The sequence below is a fragment of the Dermochelys coriacea genome, chromosome 10 (genome assembly GCF_009764565.3).
Source record: "Dermochelys coriacea isolate rDerCor1 chromosome 10, rDerCor1.pri.v4, whole genome shotgun sequence".
NCBI lineage: Eukaryota > Metazoa > Chordata > Testudines > Dermochelyidae > Dermochelys > Dermochelys coriacea.
The window spans coordinates 42,349,477-42,362,390 of record NC_050077.1 but is presented as its reverse complement, the minus strand read 5'-3'; the positions used below and the strand labels follow the sequence as shown (position 1 = coordinate 42,362,390).

General features: G+C 46.0%; 1 protein-coding gene across 30 annotated transcripts in view; it reads left to right on the top strand.

The window, feature by feature from the left end:
• The window catches only part of NEO1 (neogenin 1), a 499,518-nt gene that overhangs the window by 460,724 nt on the left and 25,880 nt on the right, over window positions 1-12,914 (top strand). For all 30 annotated transcript variants that reach the window (XM_043493234.1, XM_043493238.1, XM_043493237.1 and 27 more), the window contains 2 exons: window positions 1,948-2,186; window positions 9,346-9,438. In XM_043493234.1, the coding sequence (XP_043349169.1) occupies window positions 1,948-2,186; window positions 9,346-9,438 (332 nt within the window). The remainder of the gene's footprint in view (window positions 1-1,947; window positions 2,187-9,345; window positions 9,439-12,914) is intronic.

Below are 12,914 nucleotides of genomic sequence, written 5' to 3'. Positions count from 1 at the left end.
AAAGATTTATATGCAAAAGTTGCTTGGTTCTATTATTAGTCTTGTCCTTTCTGCAGAAAAGGACCTGGGAATTACAGTGGACAAGAAGCTGGATATGAGTCAGCAGTGTGCCCTTGTCACCAAGAAGGCTAATGGCATATTGGGCTGTATTAGTAGGAGCATTGCCAAGGTCAAGGGAAGTGAATATTTCCCTCTATTTGGCACTGGTGAGGCCACACCTGGAGTACTGCGTCCAGTTTTGGGCCCCCCACTACAGAAAGGATGTGGACAAGTTGGAGAGAGTCCAGCAAAGGGCAATGAAAATGATTAGGGTGCTGGGGCACATGACTTACAAGGAGAGGCTGAGGGAACTGGAGTTATTTAGGCTGCAGAAGAGAAGAGTGAGGGGGGATTTGATAGCAGTCTTCAGCTACCTGAAGGGGGGTTCCAAAGAGGATGGAGCTAGGTTGTTCTCAGTGGTGGCAGATGACAGAACAAGAAGCAATGGTCTCAAGTTGCAGTGGGAGGGGGGTCTAGGTTGGATATTAGGAAAAACTAGGAGAGTGGTGAAGCACTGGAATGGGTTACCTAGGGAGGTGGTGGAATCTCTATCCTTAGAGGTTTTTAAGGCCTGGCTTGACAAAGCCCTGGCTGGGATGATTTAGTTGGTGTTGGTCCTGCTTTGAGCAGGGGGTTGGACTAGATGACCTCCTGAGGTCTCTTCCAACCCTTATCTTCTATGATTCTAGGATTGTCATACCAAAATAACTTAGGTGTGAAATATCCTGATAGATACCATTTAGGAATCTTTTGTGTAATCCGTGGCACTCTAGTGCCGCAGACTGAAAATTCTGTATATTTGGTGAATCCCAGGATGGATATTTTTATTAAATTAAAGGGACATTTTCAATTTGATTTTTCTGGTAGAGCAATCCCTTAAATAGCATGTCGCACATTATGTTTCTAAAAATTATAAAGGTTTATCTTCTTCCAAGCTTATAAGGTCCTTTCAGCAAGAGAAGCAGCAGGCCCCGAGAACAACACCTCAAACTTGCTCACGTCCTTCCTCCTCTCACCCTCTCTTGTGTGCCCACTCCTGCCAGCTTACCTCTTCTTATCAGTTTAGGACTGATATAAGGCCTCCTAACTTTTACATTCCACTCACCCAGAACCTGCAGAGGAGTTTCAGGGAGTGAAATACCCTCCCTCCTGCTGCACTCTTCAGGCTACCTTGGCCCCCTGACAAATGGAGCTTCTTTGGCTACCTACTCCCTGCACAGTGTAAACAAACTGATTCCCCATCCACCTCAATTTTTTATCTGCTTTTTTTAGTCGCATCTTAATTGTTACTTGCATTCCTTCTGGGTGCCAGATATGACATTTCCTCTTTTGCTTCCAGGCTCCAAGGTGGAAAGGTGTTTGAATGCCTCATTTTCCACCTATTAAAACCCTTGACATCACACAAAAATGGCCTCTCACTCTAGAATCTGGCACTGTTACTCCAACAAGAGCGAGTAAGCACATTAGCTGAATGTGTCTGCTAACCTGATAAGTAGTAAAATCATTAACATTTAAATTATCAACATTAAGTTTCAGAGTTATCACCATTTTGAGGTAAGTGTATCATTTCACACCCCACTTGCAGCTATTATTTAAGGTTGTTTGCATACTTAGGACTATACCAGAGCATTGGTTTTCATACACTTCACACTTGTCTTCACCACCACAAGCACTGGGAACTTAATATTTGGGTATGAAAGCTTAGGTTCTGCAGCATGTGGCAGATTTTGAGGAAAAAATCTGTGGCTGCATAGTACACCAGCCTATCCCTTTAGGTGTGGAACATGTAGATAGCTGCCACACAGCTGAATAGTAGATCTGAAAAAAATTCAAATGAAAACTCGCCTGTCTCTGATAGTAACAAAATATTTGTCTAAGAATGTTTTATTTATTTTCTTGTATTGCAAGGAAACGAGCTGCCTGCAAATCAGTGAATGGGTCCCATAAATACAAAGGAAATTCCAAGGATGTCAAACCCCCTGACCTTTGGATCCATCATGAGAGACTGGAGCTGAAACCCATTGATAAATCTCCAGACCCTAACCCAATCATGACAGACACCCCAATCCCTCGCAACTCCCAGGACATCACGCCAGTTGACAATTCCATGGATAGCAATATCCATCAAAGGCGCAACTCATACAGGGGTAAGCTTGGCTAACAACAAGCTGTAGTTGGATCTTGGTATTTAATTGTGTAAAATTAGATACAGAATAACCACTGTATCTGGCAAAAGCTTTTGTTAAAATGTTATTTAGATTATAATAAAGTTTTTATTAAATTGTTGTTTTTCTTATTTTTCTATTTATTAGTTTGGGTTTAATGACTAGGTTACAGGGCTCTGTTCCATTCCAGTGTAGGGGATTCATCTTCATGGTTCACATATGTATCAGTGGGACAATAGAGTGCAGAAGAATAAATTTTTGAGTTATTCTTCGGTATATCATAATAATGGTACCTAGCTATAACAAGTTAGTAATCTTGTGTGCAAGGTAGTATAACAAGTATCTCATACTAGTCTGTTGAGGGAAATGATGATTAGTGCCATCTCTACATGAATGAGCTTAATTCATGCTACCATTTCTCTCCAGAAATTACAGGTTTCAGAATAGCAGCCGTGTTAGTCTGTATTCGCAAAAAGAAAAGGAGTACTTGTGGCACCTGAGAGATTAACAAATTTATTTGAGCATAAGCTTTTGTGAGCTACAGCTCACTTCATCGGATGCATTCAGTGGAAAATACAGTGGGGAGATTTATATATACACATACAGAGAACATGAAACAATAGGTATTACCATACACGCTGTAAGGAGAGTAATCACTTAGGATGAGCTATTACCAGCAGGTAGGGAGGGTGCAGGGAAGGAAGAAAACCTTTTGTGGTGATAATCAAGGTGGCCCATTTCCAGCAGTTGACAAGAACGTCTGAGGAACAGTGGGGGGACGGGGACAGGGGGGAAATAACATGGGGAAATAGTTTTACTTTGTGTAATGACCCATCCACTCCCAGTCTCTATTCAAGCCTAAGTTAATTGTATCCAGTTTGCAAATTAATTCCAATTCAGCAGTCTCTTGTTGGAGTCTGGTTTTGAAGGTTTTTTGCTAAAGAATAGCCACTCTCAGGTCTGTAATCGAGTGACCAGAGAGATTGAAGTGTTCTCCGACTGCTTTTTGAATGTTACAATTCTTGACATCTGATTTGTGTCCATTTATTCTTTTACGTAGAGACTTTCCAGTTTGACCAATGTACATGGCAGAAGAGCATTGCTGGCACATGATGGTATATATCACATTGGTAGATGCGCAGGTGAACGAGCCTCTGATAGTGTGGCTGATGTGATTAGGCCCTATGATGGTGTCCCCTGAATAGATATGTGGACACAGTTGGCAACGGGCTTTGTTGCAAGGATAAGTTCCTGGGTTAGTGGTTCTGTTGTGTGGTGTGTGGTTGCTGGTGAGTATTTGCTTCAGATTGGGGGGCTGTCTGTAAGCATGGACTGGCCTGTCTCCCAAGATCTGTGAGAGTGATGGGTCGTCCTTCAGGATAGGTTGTAGATCCTTGATGATGCGTTGGAGAGGTTTTAGTTGGGGGCTGAAGGTGATGGCTAGTGGCGTTGTTATTTTCTTTGTTGGGCCTGTCCTGTAGTAGGTGACTTCTGGGTACTCTTCTGGCTCTGTCAATCTGTTTCTTCACTTCAGCAGGTGCGTATTATAGTTGTAAGAATGCTTGATAGAGATCTTGTAGGTGTTTGTCTCTGTCTGAGGGGTTGGAGCAAATGCAGTTGTACCGTAGAGCTTGGCTGTAGACAATGTATCGTATGGTGTGATCTGGGTGAAAGCTAGAGGCATATAGGTAGGAATAGCGATCAGTAGGTTTCCGGTATAGGGTGGTGTTTGTGTGACCATCGCTTATTAGCACCATAGTGTCCGGGAAGTGGATCTCTTCTGTGGACTGATCCAGGCTGAGGTTGATGGTGGGATGGAAATTGTTGAAATCATGGTGGAATTCCTCAGGGGCTTCTTCTCCATAGTCCAGATGATGAAGGTGTCATGAATGTAGTGCAAGTAGTGTAGGGGCATTAGGGGACGAGAGCTGAGGAAGCGTTGTTCTAAGTCAGCCATAAAAATGTTGGCATACTATGGGGCCATTCGGGTACCCATCGCAGTGCCGCTGATTTGAAGGTATACATTGTCCCCAAATGTGAAATAGTTATGGGTGAGGACAAAGTCACAAAGTTCAGCCACCAAGTTAGCCGTGACATTATCGGGGATATTGTTCCTGACAGCTTGTAGTCCATCTTTGTGTGGAATGTTGGTGTAGAGGGCTTCTATATCCATAGTGGCCAGGATGATGTTTTTAGGAAGATCACCGATGGACTGTAGTTTCCTCAGGAAGTCAATGGTGTCTCGAAGATAGCTGGGGGTGCTGGTAGCATAGGGCCTGAGGAGGGAGTCTACATAGCCAGACAATCCTGCTGTCAGGGTGCCAATGCCTGAGATGATGGGGCTTCCAGGATTTCCAGGTTTATGGATCTTGGGTAGCAGATAGAATACCCCACGTCGGGGTTGCAGGGGTGTGTCTGTGCAGATTTGTTTTTGTGCTTTTTCAGGGAGTTTCTTAAGTAAATGGTGTAGTTTCTTTTGGTAACCCTCAGTGGGATCAGAGGGTAATGGCTTGTAGAAAGTGGTGTTGGAGAGCTGCCTATTAGCCTCTTGTTCATATTGTGACCTATTCATGATGATAACAGCACCTCCTTTGTCAGCCTTTTTGATTATGATGTCAGAGTTGTTTCTGAGGCTGTGGATGGCATTGTATTCTGCATGGCTGAGGTTATGGGGCAAGTGATGCTGCTTTTCCACAATGTCAGCCCGTGCACGTCGGCGGAAGCACTCTATGTAGAAGTCCAGTCTGTTGTTTCGACCTTCAGGAGGAGTCCACCCAGAATCCTCCTTTTTGTAGTGACAGGTTTCAGAGTAGCAGCCGTGTTAGTCTGTATTCACAAAAAGAAAAGGAGTACTTGTGGCACCTTAGAGACTAACAAATTTATTAGAGCATAAGCTTTCGTGAGCTACAGCTCACTTCATCGGATGCATTTCGTGGAAAAAACAGAGGAGAGATTTATATACACACACACCGAGAACATGAAACAATGTGTTTATCATACACACTGTAAGGAGAGTGATCACTTAAGATAAGCCATCACCAGCTGCGGGGGGGGGGGGAGGGAAAGGAGGAAAACCTTTCATGGTGACAAGCAAGGTAGGCTAATTCCAGCAGTTAACAAGAATATCAGAGGAACAGTGGGGGGTGGGGTGGGAGGGAGAAATACCATGGGGAAATAGTTTTACTTTGTGTAATGACTCATTCCCAGTCTCTATTCAAGCCTAAATTAATTGTATCCAGTTTGCAAATTAATTCCAATTCAGCAGTCTCTCGTTGGAGTCTGTTTCTGAAGCTTTTTTGTTGAAGTATAGCCACTCTTAGGTCTGTAATCAAGTGACCAGAGAGATTGAAGTGTTCTCCAACTGGTTTTTGAATGTTATAATTCTTGACCTCTGATTTGTGTCCATTCATTCTTTTACATAGAGACTGTCCAGTTTGGCCAATGTACATGGCAGAGGGGCATTGCTGGCACATGATGGCATATATCACATTGGTAGATGCGCAGGTGAATGAGCCTCTGATAGTGTGGCTGATGTGATTAGGCCCTATGATGGTATCCCCTGAATAGATATGTGGACAGAGTTGGCAACGGGCTTTGTTGCAAGGATAGGTTCCTGGGTTAGTGGTTCTGTTGTGTGGTGTGTGGTTGCTGGTGAGTATTTGCTTCAGATTGGGGGGCTGTCTGTAAGCAAGGACTGGTCTGTCTCCCAAGATCTGTGAGAGTGATGGGTCGTCCTTCAGGATAGGTTGTAGATGCTTGATGATGCGTTGGAGAGGTTTTAGTTGGGGTCGGAGTATGAACAAGAGGCTACTAGGCAGCTCTCCAACACCGCTTTATACAAGCCATTACCCTCTGATCCCACTGAGAGTTACCAAAAGAAACTACAGCATTTGCTCAAGAAACTCCCTGAAAAAGCACAAGAACAAATCCGCACAGACACACACCTAGAACCCCGACCTGGGGTATTCTATCTGCTACCCAAGATCCATAAACCTGGAAATCCTGGACGCCCCATCATCTCAGGCATTGGCACCCTGACAGCAGGATTGTCTGGCTATGTAGACTCCCTCCTCAGGCCCTTCGTTACCAGCACTCCCAGCGATCTTCGAGACACCACTGACTTCCTGAGGAAACTACAGTCCATTGGTGATCTTCCTAAAAACACCATCCTAGCCACTATGGATGTAGAAGCCCTCTACACCAACATTCCACGCAAAGATGGACTACAAGCCGTCAGGAACAGTATCCCCGATAATGTCACGGCTAACCTGGTGGCTGAACTTTGTGACTTTGTCCTCACCCATAACTATTTCACATTTGGTGACAATGTATACTTTTAAATCAGCGGCACTGCGATGGGTACCCGCATGGCCCCACAGTATGCCAACATTTTTATGGCTGACTTAGAACAACGCTTCCTCAGCTCTCGTCCCCTAATGCCCCTACTCTACTTGCGCTACATTGATGACATCATCATCTGGACCCATGGAAAAGAAGCTCTTGAGGAATTCCACCATGATTTCAACAATTTCCATCCCACCATCAACCTCAGCCTGGACCAGTCCACACAAGAGATCCACTTCCTGGACACTACAGTGCTAATAAGCGATGGTCACATAAACACCACCCTATATCGGAAACCTACTGACCGCTATTCCTACCTACATGCCTCTAGCTTTCATCCAGATCATACCACTCGATCCATTGTCTACAGCCAAGCGTTACGATATAACCGCATTTGCTCCAACCCCTCAGACAGAGACAAATACCTACAAGATCTCTATCATGCATTCCTACAACTACAATACCCACCTGCTGAAGTGAAGAAACAGATTGACAGAGCCAGAAGAGTACCCAGATGTCACCTACTACAGGACAGGCCCAACAAAGAAAACAACAGAACGCCACTAGCCATCACCTTCAGCCCCCAACTAAAACCTCTCCAACGCATCATCAAGGATCTACAACCTATCCTGAAGGACGACCCATCACTCTCACAGATCTTGGGAGACAGACCAGTCCTTGCTTACAGACAGCCCCCCAATCTGAAGCAAATACTCACCAGCAACCACACACCACACAACTAACCCTGGAACCTATCCTTGCAACAAAGCCTGTTGCCAGCTCTGTCCACATATCTATTCAGGGGATACCATCATAGGGCCTAATCACATCAGCCACACTATCAGAGGCTCGTTCGCCTGCGCATCTACCAATGTGATATATGCCATCATGTGCCAGCAATGCCCCTCTGCCATGTACATTGGCCAAACTGGACAGTCTCTACGTAAAAGAATGAATGGACACAAATCAGACGTCAAGAATTATAACATTCAAAAACCAGTTGGAGAACACTTCAATCTCTCTGGTCACTCGATTACAGACCTAAGAGTGGCTATACTTCAACAAAAAAGCTTCAAAAACAGATTCCAACGAGAGACTGCTGAATTGGAATTAATTTGCAAACTGGATACAATTAACTTAGGCTTGAATAGAGACTGGGAATGGATGAGTCATTACACAAAGTAAAACTATTTCCCCATGGTATTTCTCCCTCCCACCCCACCCCCCACTGTTCCTCTGATATTCTTGTTAACTGCTGGAATTAGCCTACCTTGCTTGTCACCATGAAAGGTTTTCCTCCTTCCCCCCCCCCCCCCCCCGCTGCTGGTGATGGCTTATCTTAAGTGATCACACTCCTTACAGTGTGTATGATAAACCCATTGTTTCATGTTCTCGGTGTGTGTGTATATAAATCTCTCCTCTGTTTTCTCCACCATATGCATCTGATGAAGTGAGCTGTAGCTCACGAAAGCTTATGCTCTAATAAATTTGTTAGTCTCTAAGGTGCCACAAGTACTCCTTTTCTTTTTGTAGTGTACTAGCTATCACCTTCAGCCCCCAACTAAAACCTTTCCAATGCATCATCAAGGATGTACAACCTATCCTGAAGGACGACCCATCCCTCTCACAGATCTTGGGAGACAGGCCATCCTTTCTTACAGACAGCCCCCAACCTGAAGCAAATACTCACCAGCAACCACACACCACACAACAGAACCACTAACCCAGGAACCTATCCTTGCAACAAAGCCCGCTGCCAACTGTGTCCACATATCTATTCAGGGGACACCATCATAGGGCCTAATCACATCAGCCACTATCAGAGGCTCGTTCACCTGCGCATCTACCAATGTGATATATGCCATCATGTGCCAGCAATGCCCCTCTGCCATGTACATTAGTCAAACTGGACAGTCTCTACGTAAAAGAATAAATGGACACAAATCAGACGTCAAGAATTATAACATTCAAAAACCAGTCGGAGAACACTTCAATCTCTCTGGTCACTCGATTACAGACCTGAGTGGCTATTCTTCAACAAAAAACCTTCAAAACCAGACTCCAACAAGAGACTGCTGAATTGGAATTAATTTGCAAACTGGATACAATTAACTTAGGCTTGAATAGAGACTGGGAGTGGATGGGTCATTACACAAAGTAAAACTATTTCCCCATGTTATTCCCCCCCTGCCCTCCTCCCCCCACTGTTCCTCAGACGTTCTTGTCAACTGCGGAAATGGGCCACCTTGATTATCACCACAAAAGGTTTTCTTCCTTCCCCGCACCCTCCCTACCTGCTGGTAATAGCTCATCTTAAGTGATCACTCTACTTACAGCGTGTATGGTAATACCCATTGTTTCATGTTCTCTGTGTGTGTATATAAATCTCCCCACTGTATTTTCCACTGAATGCATCCGATGAAGTGAGCTGTAGCTCACGAAAGCTTATGCTCTAATAAATTTGTTAATCTCTCAGGTGCCACAAGTCCTCCTTTTCTTTTCTCCAGAAATTGCATTTCTATAGAATATTAGTTTCATGGAAGTCTGGACTGTTTCTCCCATGCACAATAGTGCTTGTAACCCAACCACCCCTGCTGGTTTTCCAGTGGAGGGGGTGGAAGAACTAAATCTAGTCTGTTCTTGGATGCTTGCCAGTCATCAGCTGCAGAACTATTATGAAGAGGACAGCCAAACTATGCACACAGAATTAAAAAATGTTTGTAGCCAAATCACCTGGTTGTGTGTTGTCATGAAGGAATCGGTGCTGTAGTAAGTAACCTTCAGTATTCTTTCTCAGGGCATGAGTCAGAGGACAGCATGTCCACATTGGCAGGAAGAAGAGGGATGAGGCCAAAAATGATGATGCCATTTGATTCTCAGCCCCCTCAGCGTAAGTTAACAGCCTTTCTTACCAATTGTCTCTGCCAGAAAGAATGTTTTGTTATAATTGGGAAGAACAAAACAAGCCATTGTGAATATATTCTCAACACCCCCCACCCCCAAATAATTCCATCCCAGGTTGCAATGGGGATAAGATCAGGAAGGGGACTAAAGTCTTGTTACACCTTTATTTTATTGACAGAGAGATCTGGCCCTTTCTGAATAAGGATTATTTACTGTGTGGAAGAAATAGCTCAAAAAAGCATTTGCACATATTTTAGAAAGAATAACTATATAGAACAATCCTGTAGGCTTCCCAGTACTCATTCTGATAGTACTTTTGTTCCAAAAGAAAAAAAAATATTCTAATTTCAAGGTGCTGGGAGTGCTGCCTAGAATGCTCACTGATAGAAGCTGAGGTTCAGTGGGCCTGGTCAAGCAGACTCTCATTTTGGATACTTCCTACTGCCTTCTGTCTTTCACTGTGTAGACTTAATGTGCATCAGCTGCCAGACATCCCATTAGGGGGGAAAAAAAATCAAATTTCAAATAAGAAGGTAGTTTGTGAGTGCCTGGTTGGTTACCTTTGCTATCTGTGTATTTTCTTGACTACCAGTTACTGATGATTGAGGGAAGCTCACTAAATGGAAGTTTTGCTACTGCTGTAGCACCATGCAATGAGGCCATGCTATTTTTCCCTTTACTCCAGAATATTGTAAGAACAGTTCTTTTGTCAAACAATATTTGCAGTTTCAAACGATCTCTCTGAGAGCAGAGGAAACTTTGCCACAATGCATTAATTCTACTGGTCTTCAGTCTCCGGAGAATTACTGAGATCTTGGCTCAGGTCATAAGTGCATATAAGTTTGGTCTTATGCTGTTATCAGGCACAAGTCAGCACAATGTGCATTTTTCTTCAAGTAGCGTACCTATGGGTGCTCCAGTTGAGGTCCACAGACACATCATGCACCTTTAATCAGAGATTTTCAGCGGCAGTGACCATTTGGCCCGCACATGAGCTCCAGACATCCTCATGCCCTGACAGAGGATATATAGAGCTGTATGGGCTAACCACCATATCAACTGCTCTTCACCGTGAAACAGAGCATCTTGCATGCCCACTCTAGCACAGCCTGTAGCTGAGCCCTTTTAGTTTAGTTTGTATGATAGTTAAGTTTAGTTTAATAGTGTATCTAGTTTGCTTGTTTTGAATTCTATTTTTGTTGGAGGATTTTTCTATCAACCCACACCCACCACAACCACCTCTGTTGCTGAGGGGCTATCTTCAGGGGGGTCATTGTTGCTAGTGTATGCCAGAATCTCCAGGTATCAAGCACCACCTTTCTTGCCAGGAATCCATACCAGTTAGTGATGGCCATTCTTGATACCTCCACTGTTTGGGAGACACCCACATACCAGCCAAGTGTAATATCTGCATGTCTTTTACAAGCAAATATAGGAAAAACAGGCAAATTAAGCTCATGATGGACCTGCCTCTGATCCAGGCTTTAAGAACCCTTCTATACACTGACCTTCAAGCACGTTTAGTACCCTGTCAACTCCATATCCCTTAGCAGTATGCACAGGGGACGAGCTCTGGCACCCTCTGGAGTGGCGCCTGCATGGCGTGGTATAAGGGGCTCTGCCGACTCCCCCTACCCTCAGTTCCTTCTTGTTGCCAGTTACGGTGCTGGAACTTCTGCTGCTTCGGCTAGTTTTCACTTAGTTCAGTATGTCTCATGAACATTTCTTTGTAAAATAGTTGTATATAGTTTAATATTTACCCTTAGTATTAGTTCTAGTTAGTTGGTCCTGGACGGGACTCAGTCTACGGATGAGCATGACCCAGTCTCCAGGCTTTAAACCATGTGATTGCTGTAAGTGGCCCGTGCCCATCAGTGACCCGCACATTAGTTGTTTAAGGTGTGTGGGAGAAGGACACATAAGCTACAAGTGTCGCATCTGTAAGTCATTCAAACCCAAAATGAAAAAGGAGAGAGACATCCATCTCAGGGCACTCCTGATGGAGTCAGGGCTGACCGCAGCACCGGAGCAGAGGTCCGACTCAGCCCCAAGCATTGCAGCATCAGTATGGAGCGCCCCGCTGGTGCCATCCATGAGCCAGCATCAATCCCCTCCCCAGCCACGGCCAAGAAGCCCAAGAGATCTGCGAAGGGAAGATCTCCCACTCCCTATAAGGGAAAGGAGAGAGCCGGAGGAGAGCCAAGACCCATGCTGGGCAGCTCAACACCTCCGTCAGGGAGTGGGGCCCCAGCTCATGTCGAGCTGTTGAGCCAGCCCTTCCCGTACTATGCCTGCCACACTGGACAGTGATGAAGGCCTCCGTCAACTCAAAGTCTCATCAATGCCCAAGGCCCTGCAGGCAGCGCAGGAGATCCTGACTCTACCAGTGCCACCTACACCAGCGGTACCCAAGGCCAGGGGTAAACCCACCTCAGCAGCGCTGTTTCCATCGCGGGGGACATCCTGCTAGCACTCGCCTGCATGGGAGCCATTATGCCTCTGACTTTGGGAGGCAGGCTCAGAGAAGCCCTCTCCAGTCTCCGGACCCTGGGCACTGACAGCGGGATTCGAAGCACGGCTCGCCAGTAACCTGGTGCAGACCTGCAGAGGCACACGCCCCCGGCATGAGCCTCGAGACCGACCTATCGGGTCTCCAATACCTCAGCACCTGTCACCGAGACGTGAATCCCCTCGATCGGGGAGATTCTACCAACAGCCAACCCGCTCTGACTCCCGGTCCCACTCTAGATCCCAGTACAGGTCAAGCAGCATGAGGTGTAGATCGCCATTCTACTGATGCAGATGCGTCGAACACCAAAGATTCCTAGGGTCCCACGGGAGGAACTCGTCCCGATCGGATAGGTTGGTGTGTCGAGGCACAGCGGCTGGCACCACAGGGAGGAGGGCCACTGGGCAAGTCGGTCATGGTCACTCTGCAGTGTCCGTTCTGCTTACATTTTCGGTGCTGGTCAGGAGTCCCTGGTAGCAGGACAGTCTCCGGCACCAGTGGTACCGTCAACCTCATCGGCACTGTAACCCACCCTGTGCCTCCAGGCCAATGGTCAGCAGCGTGGTACCCATGGAATCCATGGGGGTTCACCCAGCCTTCCCAGGCCGCCCGGTCAGTGGTGGGAGCCTCAGGTCATCGGCCGCAGCATCCCGCCCTCCTTCAGAGGTGGAGACCCCACAGGGAAAGACTACCTACCACCCCCCAGCCATGAGGATCTAGGGGAGCAGCCAGCTGGACCATCAAAGGACGTGGTGGATCCCTCGGCACTGGCTTTGTCATCATCACTGGATGAAGCGATTACGGGTTCCCCTCACCCAGTTCTGCAAGATGATGCCAAGGCTCATCAGGAGCTTTTGAAGAGGGTCACCTCTAACCTGGGGCTCCAGGCAGAGGAACTTGAGCTGTTGGATTCACTGTTTGACGTCCTTTCCTCCACGGCACCTGCTAAAGTG